Raw genomic sequence first — 22,487 nt, 5'->3', positions numbered from 1 at the left:
TCGTCAAGGTGGTGGGTATGGCTGCCTCGAAGAAGCATGCACACAAAGGGGAGTCCTCGCCCGCTGATACGTGCCAAGACCAATCCAGGCTAGTACGTTAGCGGGGGATACTCCTACGTTTCGCATCACGCCTGCAGCTTCACCTTGAGCAAACATCTCGAGCAATTTCAACCGAGTCTTTATAATGCGCCACTGCCGTGAAATCCGCTCAACTTCTTCACAAAATGAGTGACTACGGCGACGACGCCGCATATGATACGTACGATACAGATACAATCTCTCTTACGTCGACGGTCGATAGCGAACCAGAAGATTCCTACGTCGTCGAATGTATCCTGAGTGATGAGTGGGATAGAGAAGATGCAATTTACAAGTACTTAGTTAAGTGGTATGGCTATGGATGGCACAGGAAAGTTCATGCCCAAAACGTGATCATTTAGAGCAAGAGTAACAGTGTTCTATAGATGTAAGAACACCTCCATATCTTTTCTTCCAGGAATTAGGCAAACTTCGACTCCTGTTCATATAATACACTACAACATGTTATAGAGTAGTGTTCAAGCGCGAGCAACCTTACCGCGACTGATCTTGTCTGACCGACAGCTGGGTTGACAATCGCATCGGACGAGTTAGGAACGCCCTGCCCGCGCTTGATCCAAACACTCTTCGGCCTTGTAGTATACTAATCAAATGGGAATCGGAACTTTCTGACGATTCATATAGTACTGAGCTGTCTACATTACGCACTGACGCTGACTCTCAATAGGCACGTGGGAACCTGCAGAAAATCTGGATGGAACCACCCTTCTCGATGAATGGTCTGAGAAAGAGCAAACCAAGGGGATGTCTGCCTTTATAGCAATAAAGCGGAACAACAAAGCTCGTTTCGAAAAGTCCGTAAGAGAATATTCGGCAGCCAAGCAACGAAGAGTACAGAAGCGTTCGAAGAAAAAGCACAAGCTGCGGAAGCAAGAAAGACGTATTGTCTCATCTGATGACAGCGAGGAAGACCTTCCTCTTATCTTGCAATGGCGGAACACTCAAGCGAAAAACCAGCCTCTCGAACCTTCTAAGACAAAGAATGAGAGCGACATCCGCTCATTTGACAGCCTGTTTGTGGATAGCCAGGAGCCACAGTCACCCATTGAAAGACCGCCTCCGCTTGCTCGCAGACTTCCGCTGGATCAGTCTTCATCAGATGATGAATCCTCCTCTTCTGATACTCACAGTACTGCAGATTCGCTATTAGAAGACCTGCAAGAAGTCGATTCAGAAACAAGAGCAAAGACAACCAAGCGTAACGAGGCCGATAAAAAAGTCCGACGAGGTGTACCAGACTTGAAGGCCAGAGTTCCTGTCAAGACAGTTACAGCAAGATCGAATCCAACATTGGACGAGGAAAACGCACAAAATAGCAAGACCCAGCGTGAAAAGAACCCAGCTCCTCATAGTACGACCTCGACAACACGAAAGATCAGTGGTCTCGCTGGTAACTCGGTCCCAAAAACTGGCATGTCGGGTGGCTCGAAAGGTATAGAACAGCGTACAACAACCGCTGCACCCCGACCGTCAAAGTCAGCTTCCATGTCCACAATAAAAAGCAGCGTCGCAGGGCCCAGGCCATCTGGAATCAAGATGATCAATGAACCAAGGACCCAGTTACGAAAGGAGTGGCAACATGGCGACAAACAGTACAGCAGACTGAAATACCGGGGTCATGCAGAGAAGAGGTCGCGTGTTGAAGGTACGCCTGATATTGCCGCACTTGAATTTGTGAACGGCCCTCCCGTAGCATTGGTTAGATCAAGAGCCCCGGCATCGAACGAGAGTCCATACGGACGTCGCGAGGTCACAAAACGCCGTGTCCTAGAAGCTGACTCCGACGATGAAATACCGCAACGAGGACATACGGATACCGCCGTATCTTTGGAGGATTGGGAGTCCAACAAAATTCCTTTGATTTGCCCTCATTGGAGACTCAGCAGCAACTGCGTTTACGGTCGAATAAAGTGCCGCTACTTGCACCGCGACAAAGATCTCAAAGGTCGAGACATTAAGATTGCACCTGCAGATGGATTACTGCAAGCGAAATATCGACAACCGCCACTTACATGTTTATTCTGGCTGGAATCGGAGAGAGGATGTACGAAACCGGACGACCAGTGCGACTACGCCCATACAAACACAGGTTGGAAGCAGCTTTCAAAGGGCCGCGAGCCTGTGAAGATAGATCCCAACCAGGTACCAGTCAGCATGCAGAATGTACACGGCAACCCCCAGTTCAACAAAGATAGGAGGAACTTACCACCGAGTCAAGTAACTTGTTGGTATTGGAAGCACCAACAGTGTCATTATACGTCAGAGACCTGTCAATATCAGCATACCGATACTGGAATTGTTGCCAATCCACCACCCCGGCATACCACGTGTCGTGATTGGGCTAAGGGCAGATGTCGGAATACTGCGGAAGGATGTAGGTATCGGCATGCTGATACGGATGCTGATCCAGACCAGCTCCTCAGTGAACTTGGTGCGTCTGACTTCTCTTGTAGGATCCAAAGCAGATTACTGATTTTTGTCTCCAGATCCCGTCAATATCGTGCCACTTGAAAGAAGACAACCTAGTCATTTTGCACAGATGCCCGCTGCTGACTCTGGTTCGGCGATAGATTTTGGAATGACCGATGTTGCAGCACCTGTTCTTACAGATGATTTGACCTCAACAACTGTGCCACCTCCAATCGAGCGGCATCTAGCGAGTATACCGTGCTTGCAAATGAAGCAAAAGATTGAGCAAATTTGCAAACTTGACTTTACTGACATGTTCACTGGCAATAGAGACGAAGGTGCCATAGTGGACAGAAGAGCGTTTCTGCTATACCATCCTCAAGACCATGTGGAAGAACTCGATCTCATCACTCGATGGTTACTCATGCATCATGTCGAGGTGGGTAATGCCTGGTATGATGGTTCTTGGGACCACTTCAAGCAGCAAATTACGGGAGGAGGTTCAGGTATAATCATCGCTCACCCTGATTTTGAGTACTTTTCTGAACTTCCGGATCTTGGCCAAGTGCTCAAAAGCGATGTAAGAATGTGGTCTATTGGGCTGCAAACAGTCCTCGAGTACTGTCCGGCAGCATTCGATTCATCGCCTGAACTTCGATATGATCGTATTGAAATCTTCCCGCTTGGCGGGTTTATCTACATCACAGATGAAGTCTTCGAAAAGCAACCGCAACTTGCACTCAAGATTGTGGAGCTGTTCTTCACAAAGATAAGGAAACTTCGACAGGTGGCAGGCCCAATCTCTCCATGGCACGAAGTGAACGATGCCGCCATACTCTGGCGTCTTTGCGTGCGACCCGAGTTGATGCAGCATTTGTTGCAGATATGCGAGAAGCACGAAGCAGAGCTGGAGGCCGGAAATCCAGATCATACGAGTCGCGCGAAACTCTACCAGCTGCTCTGCGAAACGAACTGGATTGAGCAAGACGATCCCATCGCCCCCCTCAGCATGGTCCATGACAAATACCCCATCCTCTCGGAGCGCTACAACATCGCCAAAGAACAGCCTATCGACTACTTCAATACCCTCTCTCGTAGCCAGAATGAAGCCAATCTACGTATGATACAGTATTACGTTGGACTCCTCATTGATATGCGCCGCGACTACCGCCAGTTCTACGTTGTGCATACTGAGCCCGCAGCTCCGCATGTGCAGGAATGGAAGAAGATCCACAACATCGCCGAGGTCATGACGCCGGAGCAGTTGATTGAGGAACTTGACAAGCCATCCAAAAAGAGCAAAATTGACTTTTATGAATGGGCAATGCCAGCGTACAAGGTGAAGGATCAGAATGAGCCTCCAGTTGGCGGTGTTACGGCTTGAAGAAATCAGGGCCTGGAAGAGAGTGATGGATGAAGAACGCCGAATTTCTTTTCTTTTGTAGAACCGTTCAGAATATCTAGTCTTGAATGGCACGTTATGAAGGATTTTACTGCATGACCTATTACGGTAATTACGATTTACAAAGGCGTTACAAAAGCATGGACGGACACGTATATGATGATATCCCCCCCCAACAGATAGTTTTGTATTTTTCCCCCTTGGAATGGCATGCACCATACTTTCAAAATAGGAAATTCATTCCATCTTCAAAGACTTACCGGAATATATCTCTATTTACCATATCTCCCCTTTTCGTTATCACCATTCACCCGCAAATCCTCTCGAAAAAAGATACGAAGTCGATCCGTCCGATATTTCCCCGCGAACCCGGCATGTGCACCCGATGACGCACGAGGCACCCAGATCTGAAGTCGGTGACATGCGCGTCTGACACAGCAAGGATACGACACGAACATCGGCGCAATTTACACGCCCCACGATCTTGCTATCGCGCGTGGTGTGCACGCTGGTTGGACGCAACACGCTTGGCTTATCTCGAAAGCTTTGATGGAGGTAGATATCTTTGTCGCGTCGCGATTGCGAATGATTGCAAGATTGATTGGGCGGTCCCCATGAATTTATTTAGCTCGAGACGCACGCTTGGGTTCGCGGTTCTGGTCCTGGGTTCTGGGCTCTCCGGTTTGATTCGATTTGACTTCCGAACCAACGCAAGCGCGAGCGAGCGACCGATACAAGCGGCCGCAGCACGCGTCTTTCTTTTGGCGATCGAACTGCACTTTTGTTCTGTTCCTGTATCCCGTCTCGACGAATTCGCGCGAGCGCTCGCGACGATAACGAGGTAGAAAGAGCAGAGTCACCCAAAGGAAGAAAGAGTCTGGGAGCCAAGATGATGAAAAGGAACTCGTCGGTTACGGAGAGCGCGCGCATGGGCGGCGGGCGCAGGACATCAGCATCGGATCCGAGTGCTGATGCAGCGCTCGCGAAGATGGGGTATCAGAGCGAGTTGCCGCGGAATCTGAGCATGTTGAGCGTTTTGGGACTGTAGGTTCTTTCCCTTCTGTTCGCTTCTCATGTGCATGTATAACGTACGGTTGGGGAGAAAGAAAAGATGGAATACTGCTGGTGCAGAAATGTTGGATAGTGCGGTTTGCTAATGCGTGCTGTTTAGTTCTTTTGCTATCATGGCTGTCCCGTTTGGACTCTCGACGACGATGTACATCACACTCACCGACGGCCAGAGCGTCACGATTCTCTACGGGTGGATCTTCGTCTCGATTGTATCGCTTAGCATCGCAGCATCGCTGGCGGAGATTTGCGCTGTGTATCCCACCGCGGGTGGTGTGTACTACTGGAGTGCCATGCTGAGTACGCGGGAATGGGCGCCGATTGCTAGTTGGGTGACGGGCTGGCTGACACTGGTGGGAAACTGGACGGTTACGCTGTCGATTTGCTTCTCCGGCGGGCAACTGATTCTCTCAGCCATTACACTTTGGAACGAGGATTTCGTGGCGAATCAGTGGCAGACTGTGCTCACGTTTTGGGCTGTCATGCTGATTTGCATGGGTGTGAATATTTTTGGCGCAAAGTATTTGGACTTGATCAACAAGGTCTGCATTTACTGGACTGCGAGTAGTGTGGTCATCATTTTGATCACGTTGCTTACTATGGCTGATAATAAGAGGGATGCGAAATTCGTGTTCACGCATTACGATGCTAGTGCGAGTGGATGGTAAGTCTCATGAATCTTTTTCAAGGCCAGGAGAAGAATGATGCTAATAGTGTTCCAGGCCATCCGGATGGGCGTTCTTCGTCGGACTCTTGCAAGCTGCATACACGCTCACAGGGTACGGCATGGTCGCTTCTATGTGCGAAGAAGTCGCTTTTCCCGAACGCGAGGTCCCCAAGGCTATTGTGCTCTCTGTCCTTGCTGCTGGAATCACTGGTGTCATTTACCTCATCCCGATTCTTTTCGTTCTCCCGGATGTGCAAACACTCCTCGGCGTCGCCAACGGCCAACCCATCGGTCTTCTTTTCAAAACTGTGACCGGGTCGGCAGCCGGCGGATTCGGGCTGCTGTTCCTGATCCTGGGTATTCTTTTCTTCGCAGGCATTGGAGCACTCACCGCAGCATCCCGCTGCACATACGCCTTTGCGCGCGATGGCGCCATCCCCGGATCTAACATCTGGAAGAAGGTCGATAAGCGCTTTGATATCCCGCTCATGGCGCTCGTCCTCTCCACAGCTGTTGACATGCTTCTTGGCCTCATCTACTTTGGCAGCTCAGCGGCGTTCAACTCGTTCACAGGTGTTGCGACGATCTGTTTGTCAACATCCTACGGCATGCCCATTCTGATCTCTGTTTTGCGTGGCCGAAACGCCGTCAAGAACTCGTCGTACTCCCTGGGTCGCTTCGGGTACTTCATCAACGTTGCCACGCTTGCGTGGATTTGTCTTGCAGTCGTACTGTTTTGCATGCCGGTTAGCTTGCCCGTCGCTCCTGCAACGATGAACTACGCGAGTGTAGTTTTCGCGGGCTTTGCGCTGATCAGTTTGGCGTGGTACTTCATAAGTGGCAGGAAGAACTTCACAGGGCCGCCAGTGCCGACGGATGTTGCGCCGGGCGAGGAGGTGCCTGTTGCAGGGCTGGCTGTTGTCGAGAGTCGGCAAGATAGGAATGGAGATGTGGAGGCCAAGGGAAAGAAGATGTAGTGTAGTGTAGTAGGTACATGGAGTGATACATCTAGAGTAATTCGTTTGATAATTCAAAGCACTTTTTGAACCTCGACTAGTATTTGCATCGGCGACCAGAAATCATCTAAACCAGAGTGAGATTGCATTCATGGTGAGGTGAAAATGGGGAAGGGACTGCGCCGCAACACGCTAAACTAGCGGTGGCTGAATCAGGACATCGGTCGCGTACCTCTTTACGCGACATTCCCGATGAGTTCACTGCGTTTCATGGACGCGTTACGTCGGTTGGGCAAACATGGGCCCATGGTAAGTTTGTCTCTCTCCGTGATCTCACTCTCCCCTAGCTTTGGCCTCCCGCATGACACATCCAGTACCGTTCTCTAATATGGCTATTGTTAGTGATGGGAGCAACATTGTCGACTTGACACTCGACTCAGACGACGAAATGGGTTTTGCGCCCTCTCAAGCTCAGAATCCCAAACCTGCTGCGAAGAAAACACCAGTACCTTTACCTGCAAATATAGGACGGCAGTCGAGCACTATTTCACCTGCGCCCGCCTTCAAGAAGACGACCGCAACCCCACCCACCACTTTCACCCAGAAGAATACACATTTCGTTGAGCACACGACTTCTCCACAGAAGAATACGACAACAACTCTCCCACCTAAAGGCTCGCCCTTCCTCAAGAGAACACCGGTACCTCTGCCCAGCAATGTTCGCTTCAAAACATCCACCCAAGGTCATGCACCACAAACCCTTCCGATAAATACTCCCACAAATCCTAAGCGAAGCCCCAGTGGTACAACGCAGCCTACAAGCTCGAACATGCCCTCCATAACAACCAGCTCTGCTGGTACGGGACATGATGCCGCGCCAAAACGCTACCTACCAGTTTCTTTGGGCGCCCACAAGAACACAAAGCTCTTCAACACTGTAGAACAAGCAGCCAAGAGGAGGAAGTTGTCAGCACCTGTAGTGGGAACAAACACAGGACTGTCAAGTGCTGCTAAGACTCCTGCGACAGGGAAGACTGCACATGAACAGCCGACGGACATTGGCGCAGGGCCCAACAGAACATCTAGGAAGATGCAGGTTGAAGAAGGTCGAGATACGGATCCAAGCGCGTGTGCAAAGTCGACCAGCACATACAAGCCACTATCCGTTCATCAGATGAACGCTGCGCTGAAGACGAACGGAACCGCCATACCTATGATGAACAACATGGTTGAGGACAAAACGCGACCACCCAAGAAAGAACAAGTTCCTGAGGCCTATATCCTCAACGGGCTCCTCAGACCCTATGCGACTGCACCTGGACCGACCTTGAGGTTCTCTCGCGTCGCAGATTCTTCCAGTGAGACGGCTGACAACATACGTGAACTCGCCCTTCACAGCCAAACCAAGTCGGTACCTGCACAAAAAGCGGAGGTCACGATCCAGACTGCGGTTACATCGCGTTCGGTGAGACCAGTAGAAAAGAAATCTATGCCTTTGATGCAAGACGAAGACACAGACAGTGTTATGTCGGACATATCCAATCCGATACCGGTACCAGCACATGTCGCAACTCCGCCATTACCTGTTCCAAATTTGAGAGGTCCTACGCAAATCGTAGAACGCAGCAAGCCATTTTCGCAAGAAGAAGATCATCTGCTCATATTTTTGAAAGAAGTAGCGCAATTTAAGTGGAACGAGATCACACAACAGTTCAACACTATTTATCCTGATCGCAAGTATTCTGCCCTGCAGACATGTTACTCTTCTAGACTGAACAGAAGAGATCGTTCTAAAGATCCCGCTGTACTAAATCTGCCACCTCGATTCTCCGAGATGGCAGCTGAATTCGCAGATAAAGATGTGGTTGTTTCTTTTGAGACCTCTGAGCGAGCTCAGCGAAATGAACGAAATCAGCCTTCGAACCACCCTACGACAAGGCCACCTTTTGCTCGCATGACAACTGAATATTCCTCTGGGACAGAATCCGCACCTCGTCGAGAACGTGCCCGTCGTGCCCCACCAGTCAACTATACCTGGCCACGGCAAAGAGGAACTGGGCCACGAGATGAGGTAGATGCTGCCGACGGAGACGAACCTATGGCCTCGGATTTCTCAATGCGGTCAGAAACACCACCCGAAGAACTTGATCAACCTCCAGACAAGGCCATTGCTGTCGATAACGCGCCCATTGATATGGAATTCGATGCGAACGATGCTGCAGTTGCCTTGGCTGCACGAAAAGGACACCGCAGTGCTTCAGATGAACCTCTGCCTTACCTAACATCCAAACAACGTTTGACAATGCAGGACACCCCAAACGAATACGGATGGGATCAACTCTCAAGCCGTGAGTGGCAAGGTTTGATTGTGCACGTTGATTTCAGCCCGGCAGAAATCGACGTGGTCAACCGTGTTATTGCGAAGGTCACGAGCCTGACCGATCGTAGCTCACGACACAACACTCGGCGAAGACACCTGCGCACAGTGTTGAAAAGCATAACAGAACCGAAGCTGCTGAGAATTACGAGTGAGGTTCGCCGATATCTCTCGTCCCGTGATAGCACAAGCATAGCTGCATTCTTACAAGATGCTAAGGCAGGCAAGATCTCAGATACACCGCAGATCCAGAGGCTGGCGGCTGCTAAAACAGACAAGGATATGAGCTCCATTCAGAAGTTGTCCACTTCTTCTATAATTCGTCAGAGAGAGCTAGGTCTACAATCAAGAAGAGGATGGAAAAGTGCATCGAAACCTCTCACATATCAGACAAAGAACAAGTTCATGGACACATTGGGTTGCTCACACACATGGACAGGAGCTTCCGGAGATATCCACACTGTAGCTTGGTCTCCGGGCGGTCAGTCCTTCGTAGCCGGTGCTGTAGCTGTGACTGACCCTGACTCGATGCAATACAATCGTCGAAACAATCTCTTGTATGGCGATGTCTCAAGCGGAGTCATCCATGAGCTGGGCGAACATAACATTGAACGTCCAAAAACAGAGACTGGTGCGAATTCGACTCACGCCATGTTTGTATCACAAGATCCTAAGCTTTATACGACCGTCAGCTCAGTGAGATTCTCACGCAGTGGCAAGCTCATGTACTCGGCTGGCTATGACAATAGTGTCTGCGTGTGGCGTACTGATACGGACTCCTCGCAACCGAGCTTTGCTAGTGCATGGAAACACAAGGCTGAGGTTGACATGATGGCAGTCAATCCGCAGTATGATGGCATGTTGGCCACAGCAGCCAAGCGATCATCTGAGAACACTATCAAACTGATCAGCGCCAACGAAGATAACCCCTCGGAGTTCACGAAGCACAACTACTACTCAGCCAAAGCTGCCTCCCGCTCAGATCTGAAAATACTACCCACAGCGCTCCAATTTGAGCCGAGATATGGTCGGCTGCTGTTGGCTGGTTTTGGAGCAAACGTACGGCAAGATCATAATTTGGACACTACTGGCGACATCTGTCTTTGGGACGTTGAAACACAGGTCCCGATGGCCGTACATGGATCAAGCAAAAACATATTCGACATTACATTCAATCCAAACCACAGACATATGCCCTTGTTTGCCTACGGTTGCGTCGCCACGGGAGGAAACATCAACAAGGGTACGCGATCACTGGTTCGACTGTATGAAGGAGCTTCTCCAAACAAGTACACTTGCCCACTTGAGATGGAGTGTAAGGCACTGGATATGAACGACGTTGTATGGTGTCCTTACGACGAACACCTCATTGCAGCTGGATGCACAGATGGGAGATCCTATGTCTGGGATATGCGAATGCCGAACGATCCGTTACTTGTGCTATTACACGGTCAGTCCCTGATGCCGCTCCAGGACGACGTGCACCACGAACGTACAGACACTGGCGTGCGCTTCCTGTCGTGGGGTGAGAATGCAACGAGACTGTACTCTGGCTCATCGGATGGTGTTGTGAAGGTTTGGGACGTAACTCGCTCATCTAAGGATACTTTTATTAGAGATCTCATCACTACAGACTCAGGCATCATGGCAGGGTCGTTCAGTCCCGACATGAGTAGGCTTATTATCGGTGAGGTAAATGGGTCCATCAACATCCTGGAAGTGGGGCGAAACGATTGCTCGAGCAAAGACGCAGACACACTTCGATATGTCCCATACGCTAATGACGACGATGATGAAGATCCCATCATCTCCACTGAGTCTGGTATTGCAGATGCGAACCACCTTCTCCAAACTCGCCAACTACAACTAGCACCCATGGGCAGCCTACCCATCCGCCAAGTGTTACAAGGACCCAACTACGCCGGCCCCTTCGACCACAGCGTCGACGCCCCCTTCCTACGCCAACAAGCCCTCAACTTTCAACTCAACTTATCTAAGCCAAGCCCACAATGCACCATCCCCAGCTGCAAACACAGCATGAGCAAGCTAACCAGCGAGGAAATCGGTGACTCAGGACGCAGTGCAGATCGCATACCGGATGAGCTGCGTCGGCAGTGGAAAGCCCTCGACTCGCACCTCATCGTCCCCGGAAAATCAAAATGCACACATTGCGGCCGGTCTGCACGCCTTTCCTCCTCCGACCCAGACACGCCGATTCTCTGCGAGCGCTGCTCGTTCGCGTGTTTCCGCTGCGGGGCTGTGAATCCCGTTGCTCCCGTTACGACGACGCTGATATGTGATTCGTGTGCTGGGGTTTGGGAGATCGGCGCGTTGGGGTTTGAGTGTGTTCAGCAGCCTGACTATGTGGGCGAACCGTTGGATGTTCCCCGGCTGGAGGGGTTTGGGAAGGAGGGTTGTTTGCGGGGGAAGGAGGATGGGCAGGCGACGTTTGGGGATGAGGTGAATGCGCTGACGGATTACTATTACTCGCTGGCTATTGATCGGCCGGAGAGTCCGCCATTATGAGAGGAAGGAGGGGATTTGATTGACTTGGTCAACATATGAATAAATACGTCAGGTGTGGTGTAGCTTTGCGACTACATCTACAGAGCATACCAGCATCAACATATGCATAATATTACATTACCCCCCATGAGTAACCTCCACCATAAACACAACCTCTCACCACTCACCCAGCAAGCCCCTCAACCCACTCCACAACCACATCAGGACAGCTCAAAAACGGACTATGCCCACTATTTACCCTCGTAACCTCGATACTAGCCCCCAGATCCCGGGCCCCCTGCAACATACCATCCTGCGCCTTCTCCGGAATCGCCGCGTCGTCCACACACACCAAGTACGCCGAGGGGATGCGCTTCCAGCTCGGCGACCGGGCGGGCGATGTAAACGAGCCCAGGGCGTGCGAGCGCGTCTCTGCGAACCAGTGCTGCTGGTCTGCTTCGGGGAGGTCCTGGTAGAAGGGTGCGGGGGAGGTGACGTGGACGTATGGGGCCTGTGAGGTGGGGATGGTCAGACAGTGCCGTGGTGAGGGGGTTCTCTCTGTCTCCATGTTCTGTATTTGGGGAAAGGGAAAGGGATAAACATACTTCCACGACACAATAATTCGGCAGCAATTCCTCTTCCTTCCAGCGAAACCCCTCGTCGACCATGAATGCGGCAATGTACCCGCAGCGCACGACGCCGCCCTTCTTCCCCTGCGCCGTGCGATCCGTCTTGCTCAGGCCGCGAAGCGCGCTGCCGATGACGAAGCCGCCCCAGCTGTGTGCTAGGACGACCACGTCGTTGCCGTCGGCGATAGCGTCGTTGACGAGCGCGTCGGTAGCGTCGATGTCCTGTGAGAGGTCGGTTGGTGGGTCTGGGTTTCCGATTGAGGGCATTTGGCGCGTGTGGACTGTGTAGCCGCGGGCTTCGAGCTTGGAGACTAGGAGGGCGTAGTGGGCGGGGGTGTGCCATGCGCCGGAGATGAGGACGAGGTGGGGTTTAGGGGTGGGAGACATGGTGGGAAGTGTAGTGTTGGGAGTTGGAGGGGGAGGTGGGGTTGTGAGGATAGATATATATGGCAAGATTTATATGGGTACTTGATCTTTGGGAAGGAGTATTGAAGATCATGGACGGAAAGATCTGATTGGCTGTCTCTTGAATCTGGGGGCCTGATAGCATCGAGACCAGATAGATGACAGTCTTGCTGTTGTGGCGTAGAGTAGACCTTACGCCCCTCTGCTTGCTGTATAGACGCCTTAGGCACATGCATCAGCCGTGAAGCGGTTCCAGTTACTAGAACGTGCTTAGTCTCCAGGCTAGTCGTACCTTCTGCTCTTCAACGGGGCGAGCTAAGCCTGCACGCCATAGTGTTCATACACAGCTGACGCATATGTATACCTCTAGTCTTATGTGAGACGCGGTTATCTCCCCTCTGTGTATGGTTAACTACGCGCCTCAGTCATCTATGGTTTAGGTCAGGGTATGGATTTGGGTATTATTCTTGTAGCCTCTGATGCGCCAAGTTCCACGATACGCCTTAAGGCTGATAGTGCTTCATGCAACACATATCTGTCGACTCGCTAATCGCATGCGTCTAGAAGAAGCGCCACCAGACAAAGACAATAATGATAAAGGCCAGACCTCCAATTGGGCCATACTGTGTCTTGTCAGCATCGTGCCGTGTTGTTGGACCAGTCCACTCACCTGCTTCAGCAGCAACTCCCAGTTGATCCTCACAGCCGCTTTCTTGTACTTCCTGCTGTCCTCACGCAGTCGACTCGAGATATCGCCCATCCTCTCTAGGCTGTCACCCCTGTACAGCAAGTCCTCAATGTTCTTGGTCATGACCTTGGTCACGTCTTTGAGTTCATCGTTCAGCTTGTCCAAGTTCTGCGTCGCTCGCGAGTCCTGGTATGTCTTCTTGGTGCGCTGGATGAAGGTGTCGAACTCGACGAAGGCGTAGGGCCGGCACGAGGGTGTGAGGTACTGCTGTGGTTGGTAGATTGTGGTGAATTCTGAAGAGAGGTCGGAAAGGTATGTGAAGGCGAGTTTGCGCGGGTAGGAGCGGTCGCATATGCAGAGGAAGCAGAGGTCGCCGCTGATCATGTAGCTGGGGTAGTCATGTCAGTGATTGGGACTCGAAGGGGGGTATCGCCAGGACAAGATGCCGGCCAACGTACTGGTATGTGTAGTTGCCGCTCTCTATGCTGGCTTGCGGCTCCGAGTTGCGGTTCAGGCGGCGCTGGACAAGCTTGACCTTGGCTTTGACTTCGTTGAATTCGGCGTCTGTCTGGGCATTGTGAGACTCTTCCCAAGTTGCGCCAATTCTTTCAGGGCAATCGCACCTGTCCGTCGTCGACAGAGGCAGTCAAAATCAGACCTAGTGGTTTGTTAGGTCTCTGCAAAGACGCGTCTGCAGGGGCAACTAACCGTCGAGCCGCGTTATTATCGTGTGTTGGATCATGGTCGCAGCGTGGAGTCGTCGAGGAGACAACAAGTATGGGAGAATTTTCTGGTCGTCTCGTATTTCTAGAAGGGGGCTTCTGTACGTAAGAAGGTGTAAAAGTTGAGGCGACGTGTCGGTGGTAGAGTTGGCCAAATCGCAAAGGTGACGATGCGGAATCGCGGAGGAGAGCTCGGACACCCCAAACACCCACATGCCATCAACCTCATTCGCAGGAGCCTGCTGTCGCTCCTCCACAATTCACCAACTGTTCGTGCCTTTACTCGAATAATTCCCACCCCCCATTCATCTTCTACAATCACTGCAACGAAGCTTGGAATTTCAACCACGTGGACTCGTGGCTCGACACCTCCATCTGCCCATCAATCTCTGACATTCCATGTCGAGCATTCTGCTGAGAGCGACGATCCCAAATTGATTGCCGACCTTCTGATAGACCATCCCTTCTGAACACAGTGGGCTAGCGAAGCGTTTGAACCATCAAGGCAGTTTTGTTTGTCTGTCGCCCTCCCAGAGGGACTGAGTGAAACTGCACAATGTCTCTACCAGTGCGGTACGTGTTGGCTCTTTCACCATGAGCTGTTAGCCCTAGGCCCATCTACTGTCAGCATGAGCTCCGGAACAATGTCCAACCACTCCGAAAGCGCGATTGCTACTATTCATAACCACGTCTCTACTTTCATCCAATGAACGCCCCCATCACCATTACACCGTTTTGTCTTCATTGCTGTACTCTATTGTCATCAATTCCTCGCCACTGCACACACAGCACCTTTACGCGTTCTGGTGACCGTTCAAGACTCACTCTTTCCACCTCTAACAAAGCAAGGCAGACCATTGTCCGGTTCCCAGCCCGCTTCTTCTGATCACACCACATACAAACAAAACAAAAGACACTCTTTCAAAACACCAGACAAAGCGGTCACAATGTCGCAATCATCAGTCAATTCTTCTCCCCTCTCGTCGGTTCCCTCGTCTTCTCAGCTGTTCACACCAGTTGGCATCAGTTCCTACAAGGCCAGAATAGCCCTTCCAGATGAAGTCTCAGGCAACGTCGTAGAATCTGGAATTGCCCTTGGCTCTTCTGTCGACTTCAGTCCCATCGCTCAACCATCAACCCCGAATTATACCCGTGCGGAAGTTGTCCTCGGTTCGCCCATCGCTTCGAGCCCGATCCAGTCACCCGGGAGTATCAACCACAGTGGTTCTGCTCTGCCTGAGCTTGATCTAAACGCACCCGCAAAAGTCGAAGCTGGTCTGGACTCACCTGCTAGTCTACCTGCTGCCACACAGTTCTCACTCAAAGATTCCAGCAAGAGCGACTCTACTGCCGAGGAGGTTCAACCTACCGTGACATCAGAGCCCATCGTCACTCCAGACTCACCTGCATCAACTATATCCATCATGGCCGAGACGCGTGCGCAAAAGCGAGCCCGCCAGGACGATGGTGACGAAGGCACTCCACCACTCAAAAAGCCCGCGACAACGCGTGCAACAAAGCCCAAAGCAAAAGGGAAGGCGAAGACGACGACAAGGCATACTCCCGAAGAGACTGCGTCATCAAATGACGCTCAGAAGGATGATAACCACGACGAGCTCCCCGCAAAGCCCGCCGCGACGCCAAAAGTAAGAGTAAAGCCTCCTCCAAAGAAGACCACACCCACCAGCAACGACGACAGCGACTCATCATCCGCATTCGAGAAGCCCATCGCCAGGCCAAAAAGGAAACCCACCCCCTCTCGAAAGAAGCCTTCCTCCAAGAAACCCACTCCCAAGAAACCCACGCCAACCAACGACCCCAAAGACAAAGACCCCACCCCCAGCACCAACCCCAAGCCCGCCCCCAAACCCAAAGCCCCCAAGAAACCCGTCCCACCACCACCCTCCAGCACGCGCCCAACCCGCACCTGCAACCCCCCCTCCCGCCTCAACCCAGCCCCACCCGCAGCAGCAAAACCCGCCCCCAAACCCCCCAGCAGCAAAGTCTTCGACCCAGTCTACATAACCACACACCCCACCAGCCGCCTCGTAAAAGCAGACACATACCACCTCCTCCTGTCCCCACTTGCATGGAGCGCCCTAACCGCCGCGCAGCGCACACGCTTGGTTAGCATGCTGCCGCCGTCGGGGGCGAACCGTGCGCTGCTCGATCGTTTATCTGCTGGGGAAGATGGGGATGGGGATGGGGATGGGGAGGAGGATACAAGGCCAGCCGCGCTAACGGTGAATAACGATTGTTTTCGGACGGATGTAGCGAAGTTCCAGGCCGATCTGGAGAATGGGCATTTGGGGAAGACGTGGCAGGGTGCTGCGGAGAGGGCGGTTAGGGAGAGGGCTGGGGGCGAGTTTGATGCGTGGAAGGAGGGGGAGGGGGAGAGGTGGTGGGGGCAGAAGGGGGGTGTTTGACGGGGAATGGATGGTTGATGGGGTCGTGAAGTATGAATGAGTAGCAGTATATATGATAGATGTGAAATAGTAGGTTGTGTATATATAGCAAGCAAGTACCGGGTATCATTACGCCAATAAACCAAAACACCAAGCTCACAGCACCTTAGGCGTCGACGGCCGTGTCGTCGGACTAGCCAACCCCTTACTCTTCCGCCTCTTCATCTTGCCCTCCTTCTCCTTCTCCTTCTCCCTCGGCAACCCCACCCCACCCGCCTTCCCATCCGCCGCCACACTCGCAACAGGCGTAGCCGCCACCGACGGCGCCGCACTCGGCGTCAGGACCTGCACCTCACTCTTCGCAGGCGCAGCAAGCGCCGCCTGCCCCAACGCCTTATTCCGCGCATCGACCGCGCGCCCCGTGTTGGTGAAGACAAACGCGCCCGGCTCGCCGGTGATGGGATTTTCGTCCGCGTACTCGTCGCCGTAGAAGAGCGTCATGTTGAGGCTCTGCATGAAGAGGTCGTCTGAGAAGAGGGTTGTTGAGGCGGCGGGGTCGGTTGCCGTTGTCGCTGCTGCTGCTGCTGCTGTGGAAGTAGTATTGTCTGGGTCGGTGGGGCCCAGCGTCGGACTACCCGCGCGACTCTGCGCTGCTGGTTTCGCCGCCTCGGCCGCAGACGGGGGCATGTACGTGTGGCCTGTCGCGGGGGACCAGTGGTCGAGGCCATTTGCCAGATCGGCCATTTGCTGGACGCGGGTCGCGATGGTGAGGAGACGGGCTTTGAGCACGTCGCCGAGGCTCGGGGCCATGAGGACCTTGGTACCCTGGGTATACCAGTTCCCCTCGACGAGGGTCTCGGGCTGCTCCGTCACGGCGTTGTGCGTCTTGTTGTGGCGCTGGATGAGCCATGGCTGGGCGTCGGCCTGGGGCTCGCCGGCGACGACGAACTGCGTGCCGTGCGCCTGGCGCGACAGGTGCTCGTGGAAGAGGTGGCGGTCGTTGAGAATTTCCTGGCCGTTTGGGGCTTCGCGGTATTGGTTTAGGAGGGCGACGTTGTGGGATTGCGGCTCGAAGAACTGCGACGAGGAAAAGTACCAGAGCTGGTTGTTGTGCACGTTGAGGTCGCCGCCAGGGAGTCCGAGGAGCGTGTAGGGGAGATCGAATTCCTGCTCGTCGAGGGGCGGGATTTGGGGCGCCATGTTTGGTTAGGGAAAGTGTGTGTGTGTGGAGAGTGTAGACGGGCTGGTGGTGAGGTGTGGGAGAGCTGTCTGAAAGAGGTCAGAGCTCGGGACTTCCGCGACTTGCCCGCAACTTTCACTCGACCACTCCTCCACACCACTCCACCCAACCACAACCATGGACCTCGTGCAAACCGTCCGCAAAGAAGGCAGCCGGTACCTTCCCCCCTCTCCCTTATCACACACACATACTAACCCCCACTCAGCGGCGGCCGCGCCGACTTCAAATGGGAAGACGTCAAAGGCGACGCGCAGCGCGAAAACTACCTGGGCCACTCGCTGATGGCGCCCGTAGGCCGCTGGCAGCACGGCCGCGACCTGAACTGGTACGCCAAAGGCGACGCCGACGCCAAGGAGACGGAAGCAGACCGCATCCGCGAGGAGAAGCGCAAACTGAAGGAGGCCGAGCACGATGCCATGCTAGCGGCCATGGGGCTGCCTGTTCCGGTTAGGGGCGAGGAGAATGCGAACATGGTGCCTTTGGGGAAGAAGGCGGGAGAGGAGGAGGAGGAGGGTGGGAAGGAGAAAGCTGGCGATGACGATGCAAATGACAATATGGAGAAGAAAGAGAGGTCGCGAAAACATACACATGGACGTGATGACGAGCGGGAGCGCAAGAGGAGGCACAGGGATCGGAGTCGCTCGAGGGACCGCGAGCGCAGACATAGACCGCGATCACGCGACAGGCGGAGGGATGACGATAAAGACCGCGAGAGGCGCAGGCACCGATCACGAAGCCGTGATCACAAGCGACGAGAAGACCGCCCCGAGCGTAGGAGGGAGCGAGATGTTGATGAACCGCGACGGCGCTCACGGTCTCGCTCGGACGATAGGCAGAGGCGTCGTCGACGCGATACACGGAGTAGGTCGCCCCATGAGACGGAGCAGAGGAGCAGGAGGAGAGATTGAGCTTCTTTTTATTCTTTCAGTCATGTGGATGGATGGCTATGTTTATTTCTCTGAGCGCGTAATAGTAATGCAACCTTCGAACGGTAGATATGTCGACTTCTGCTTGGAAATCAGTATTGAGCATGGCTCGCCTTTGAATCCTGGTTCTATCGATCCACGTGAATAATATGGACTTTACCTGTTCAAGGTGCTATCGATTTTCATGCATAGCACTTACTGACTCTACTTTATTGAAACCCTTCACACCAACGTTCCGAGTACTACAACTGCCTACCGTATAATGTTTGAGGATTACATCTCAATCGATCAGCAGCTCCATTGAAGCGCATCAGTCAGGCACAATCACAATCACGCACAACCAAAAACACACAGAGTAAGTGGGTAAATCCCGGATCCCGCAGTCCTCCCTTCCGTCAAAGAAGGAGTGCAGAATCACAGACGGATACGAGTCTTGACATAACTAATCTTGCATCCCTTTTCAATCGAAGCAGAAGGAGAGATCGAAAAAAACGACAGAAGGCACGCGAACAATCCCTTCGCGGCACCGCCCAAAAACCCTTGCTTGACAAAAGAGAGAAAGAGAGAGAGGAGGTTGTAACAAAAAAACCTCTGAACAAAAAAAAGCACAAAAACTCCATCCCATATGCCGCTTTCATATATCAGTCTGATGAAAAGCCTTTCATCGTAGTAGAACAAGTAAGAAAAGAAAAAAGAGGTTCTTCTGGGTTTTCCATCCACCAAAAAATGCAAAGAATCCAAAATGAGTAATCCACAGGGAACCCAAACCCCACCACCACCACCTCAGCAAAAGCAACAAAGGAGAGATACCAAGCGGTAGGATGAGTGGATAATGCGCCAAGTGGTGTGCGAGTAGAGAGAAGCAAAAGTATGGCGTACAGGAGTAGAGTATATATGTAGACGCGAGGAGTGGAAAGCAAGAAAACTGGTATCTCTAAAGCTACAATCTAGCTTGGGGGGGTATTGTTGTTGGTTCGTTGGTTCGTTCGGGTAGGAGGTAGTAGGCGAGGAGAAGGTTCCCGGTAATTTCTCTTGGCTCTCCGCAAAATAACGTATTCGAGTTTTTTTGTTTCGAATATAAAAAAAGTAAAAAAGTTCAGAGGGATGAAAAAAAGTTGTCAAGACTACAAGTTGAAGGCGCACTGCCTACAACACCCACTCAAGGTCGCCAATGTCATCAAAGTTCTCCTGAACATGATGGACGGGATGTTGGCGCCAGTCCTTGCTCTTGTACCGATTGTCCACTTTGGCTTCCCAGGAACCATACATGTCATGCTGGGTTGGGCTACCGTGGGTCGGGCGTCGCCATGTCCCAGCCCGACTCCGCTTCCGAGCGGACGTTGGGCTGGGTTGAGCTTGCTTGGGCGACTTAATAGGCTTCGAAGGAGTTTCTGAATGCACCAGCTGACCACGACGGCGGTCACCGAGAGCGGCCCACTTGTCGGCGACGGATCGCTTAGGAGAAGGCGAACTCCGAGCAAGTGCCGACGTCTGGTGCTCTTCAAAGATGAAACCAGTGTTCTCGCTAACGTGGTCCGTAGCACGGCGATCCTGAGGAGAGCGGCTCCTGCTGTTGTGAACAGTGGCAGGGTTCTTCAGCTCCGTTAGACCACCACGTGGAGTCGACACGCCAGAACCAGCCTCAGACACAACCGGCTTCACTGCCTTCGCAGCGCTGAACGAAGAGTAGTTGTTCTCAATCTCGGCGATGAACTGTTGCTCCTCTTCCTCCTCGTCCCAGAGGTCACTCCAGCTCTTCGAGAAGACATCGCGCTTCTTACCGAAGACGGACGCCATACTGTTGAAGGGCTTGGCTGGAAGAGACCCAGAGATGGGGACAGGCCTGGATCGCGTGATGTTGATAGGCTCCAGATGCGTCACTTCGCTCGACTTGTAAGACATGTCACCAGACTTGAACGACAGACCCAAGCCAGAGTCGACAAAAGATACTCCAGACGCGTTGCTTGGCTTGACGTCGTAGGAAGTGGGGTACATGTCGTCGGAATAGATTTCCGTGTCGTGAATGACAGAGAGTTGACGCATCGTCTGCGGCGGAGACATTGCGAGAGCCTTTGCCCATGGGAACGAACCACTCGCATCAAGCGAGGGTGTGCTGATGGACGGTGTACGAAGCGGCTCACGGTTGGCACCAACAGTGATGGCATCGCGCTCCTCGGTGCAGAACTCATCCAAACTCTCATCATCCGTGGTGAAGCAGATGGCACGAGCAAGGGCCTCCTTGACGGCGGTGAGATCACGTCTCTCAGGATCGATAGCCAAGCACTGCCTGATGACCTCGAAGGTATCCTGAGACATGTTTGGGAAGACATCGAAGAGACTCTGACGGTCGAGAGCAAAGTCGGCGTACAGAGGATCCGAGCCAGCCGGAACGGCGAAGGGATTGCGTTGAAACAGCACGTTGAGGAGAACAATGCCAATCGCCCAGATGTCGGCCTTGGGGGTCGAGTAGCCAGCGCTGGTGGGATCATACTGTTCGGGAGCCATGTACCTATCGCTACCGACCGCGATCTCCCAGGACCAGGGTTCGGATGTTGCAAGGCCGAAGTCGCCAAGCTTCATCGAGCCGTTCTGGGTGAGGAAGATGTTCTCGGGCTTGATGTCACGATGGTAGATGCCCTTTGCGTGGCAGTACTCAACAGCACCAACTAGCTGCATCATGAAGTCGCGAACATGCTCGGTCTCCAGCGGGCCCTTGTCAAATCGAATGGCTTCGTAAAGATCTCCGTTGGAGCAGTACTCCAAGACCAAGTAGACGTGGTTCTGAGACTCGAACGATTCAACAAGATTGACAATGTTGGGATGGGAACCGAGGCAAAGATGGACATTGAGCTCTTCGGAACGCTCGTCAACAGCGAAGGTAGAAGGGCAGTTGAGAGACGCTGTAGGCTTGGTGATAACCTTGATCGCAACGTTATCGCCAGTCAACAGATCTTTGGCCTGGAAGACCATGCCGAAAGAGCCATGGTTGAGTGGGGAGATGGTTTCGTATCGTCCGTTCAGCACGACACCGTCATGTAGCTGGTTGCGCATGCACTCCATTGGGGATGGTGGTGACAAGAAACAGGCCACAGGCCAGGTAAAACTTGAGGGATAAGACAGGAACACCGAATGCAATGCTCGAAGCCGAAATCAAACAATGGGTCGACAGCCGTCCACCCAAAAAGCGATGCTCTATTGGACTTTTAGGTGACCACGGAGTTTTGGAAAGATAGCAATAAAATGTTTATGGTAGCGTCTGGTCCGTGACGGAATGTATGCACGGGCCAGGAAATATGTCGTCAGATACAGGCTGCAGGAAGCCAGTCCAAGGAAACTGAAAGCAGAGCAAAGTCGTCGGTGATATGAACAAGTGTCCGTTGACTGGAAACAAACAAGGAAAGTTTAAGAGAGTGCGGTTCTCATTGGAGGTATTAATTGCGTATGGATAGCTGGAGGCGGCGAACGGTCGAGAAGGTACTGTCGATGCGGAGTCGTAGACGTCCGGGATGGCAGAAGCTCGGGAGTGTTGCCTCGGAAGAGAGAAGATGGTCGTAACACGTGGAAGAACGTCGAGGGGTAGACTGGAGGTTGCAGTGTGGATGAGGTGTGAGCGGGAGGTGAGTCAGGCGCACGGACTCGGGAAGACTAGCTGAGGGCTCGGCGGAAGTCGAGGTACTAGAGGAAGGCGGCTTTCACTGGAAGAGAGGTTTGATTTGTGGGAGCATCAAGCGTCTGGTCCAAGAAGCAATGTAGCGGCGCAGGCCGTCGGTGGAGATGATGTGTGGTGAGGCTGTAGCGTATACGAGGACGAGGTGTCGGTTCGTATCGGGTGATCGCCAGCAGCACGCTCTCTTTATCACATCAAACCAGGGACCGGTGGCGGCAAGTATATGGTCGAGTAGATTGGCTTCAATGGGTGGGATGAGGCGGGCGTCGAGGGAGGAATGGTGTTGTTGTCGTCTAGTACTCAGCGGCAGTTGCGGAAGGAA

At 52.8% G+C, this 22,487-nt stretch overlaps 9 protein-coding genes across 9 annotated transcripts; 5 read left to right on the top strand and 4 right to left on the bottom strand.

The window, feature by feature from the left end:
* Positions 1–151: 151 nt before the first annotated feature.
* On the top strand, positions 152–4,212 carry P153DRAFT_431837 (uncharacterized protein). Its single transcript, XM_033672929.1, has 3 exons — positions 152–409; positions 765–2,530; positions 2,586–4,212. The coding sequence occupies exons 1-3, from the start codon at positions 225–227 to the stop codon at positions 3,890–3,892; spliced, it is 3,258 nt and encodes a 1,085-aa protein (XP_033523412.1). The 5' UTR covers positions 152–224; the 3' UTR covers positions 3,893–4,212.
* An 882-nt stretch (positions 4,213–5,094) lies between these two features.
* P153DRAFT_357496 (amino acid permease-like protein) lies at positions 5,095–6,622 on the top strand (the record flags this gene model as incomplete). Its single annotated transcript, XM_033666737.1, has 2 exons — positions 5,095–5,642; positions 5,701–6,622. 2 exons carry the CDS (start codon positions 5,095–5,097, stop codon positions 6,620–6,622), a joined length of 1,470 nt encoding a protein of 489 aa, XP_033523411.1.
* Positions 6,623–6,872: 250 nt separating this feature from the next.
* P153DRAFT_397220 (WD40 repeat-like protein) lies at positions 6,873–11,622 on the top strand. The gene is made up of 2 exons (XM_033671541.1): positions 6,873–6,910; positions 7,004–11,622. The coding sequence occupies exons 1-2, from the start codon at positions 6,900–6,902 to the stop codon at positions 11,502–11,504; spliced, it is 4,512 nt and encodes a 1,503-aa protein (XP_033523410.1). The 5' UTR covers positions 6,873–6,899; the 3' UTR covers positions 11,505–11,622.
* On the bottom strand, positions 11,586–12,788 carry P153DRAFT_29956 (alpha/beta-hydrolase). The gene is made up of 2 exons (XM_033664283.1): positions 12,089–12,788; positions 11,586–11,994 (listed from the first exon to the last, which is right to left on the bottom strand). Exons 1-2 carry the CDS (start codon positions 12,497–12,499, stop codon positions 11,668–11,670), a joined length of 738 nt encoding a protein of 245 aa, XP_033523409.1. The 5' UTR covers positions 12,500–12,788; the 3' UTR covers positions 11,586–11,667.
* Positions 12,789–13,077: 289 nt separating this feature from the next.
* On the bottom strand, positions 13,078–13,947 carry P153DRAFT_386213 (transport protein-like protein sec22; the record flags this gene model as incomplete). Its single annotated transcript, XM_033670510.1, has 5 exons — positions 13,078–13,140; positions 13,188–13,593; positions 13,664–13,773; positions 13,829–13,863; positions 13,914–13,947. The coding sequence occupies 5 exons, from the start codon at positions 13,945–13,947 to the stop codon at positions 13,078–13,080; spliced, it is 648 nt and encodes a 215-aa protein (XP_033523408.1).
* A 927-nt stretch (positions 13,948–14,874) lies between these two features.
* Positions 14,875–16,353, top strand: P153DRAFT_386212 (uncharacterized protein; the record flags this gene model as incomplete). Its single annotated transcript, XM_033670509.1, has 1 exon — positions 14,875–16,353. The coding sequence occupies one exon, from the start codon at positions 14,875–14,877 to the stop codon at positions 16,351–16,353; it is 1,479 nt and encodes a 492-aa protein (XP_033523407.1).
* A 43-nt stretch (positions 16,354–16,396) lies between these two features.
* P153DRAFT_367301 (uncharacterized protein) lies at positions 16,397–17,753 on the bottom strand. Its single transcript, XM_033668240.1, has one exon. The coding sequence runs from the start codon at positions 17,530–17,532 to the stop codon at positions 16,489–16,491; it is 1,044 nt and encodes a 347-aa protein (XP_033523406.1). The 5' UTR covers positions 17,533–17,753; the 3' UTR covers positions 16,397–16,488.
* On the top strand, positions 17,667–18,605 carry P153DRAFT_367300 (uncharacterized protein). Its single transcript, XM_033668239.1, has 2 exons — positions 17,667–17,727; positions 17,778–18,605. The coding sequence occupies exons 1-2, from the start codon at positions 17,690–17,692 to the stop codon at positions 18,478–18,480; spliced, it is 741 nt and encodes a 246-aa protein (XP_033523405.1). The 5' UTR covers positions 17,667–17,689; the 3' UTR covers positions 18,481–18,605.
* Positions 18,606–19,644: 1,039 nt separating this feature from the next.
* On the bottom strand, positions 19,645–21,558 carry P153DRAFT_357489 (kinase-like protein; the record flags this gene model as incomplete). The annotated part of the gene is made up of 1 exon (XM_033666736.1): positions 19,645–21,558. The coding sequence occupies one exon, from the start codon at positions 21,556–21,558 to the stop codon at positions 19,645–19,647; it is 1,914 nt and encodes a 637-aa protein (XP_033523404.1).
* Positions 21,559–22,487: the final 929 nt, after the last annotated feature.

Source organism: Dothidotthia symphoricarpi (assembly GCF_010015815.1).
Source record: "Dothidotthia symphoricarpi CBS 119687 unplaced genomic scaffold P153scaffold_11, whole genome shotgun sequence".
NCBI lineage: Eukaryota > Fungi > Ascomycota > Dothideomycetes > Pleosporales > Dothidotthiaceae > Dothidotthia > Dothidotthia symphoricarpi.
The sequence above is the reverse complement of the archived record's forward strand: the minus strand, read 5'-3'. Positions and strand labels throughout refer to the sequence as shown.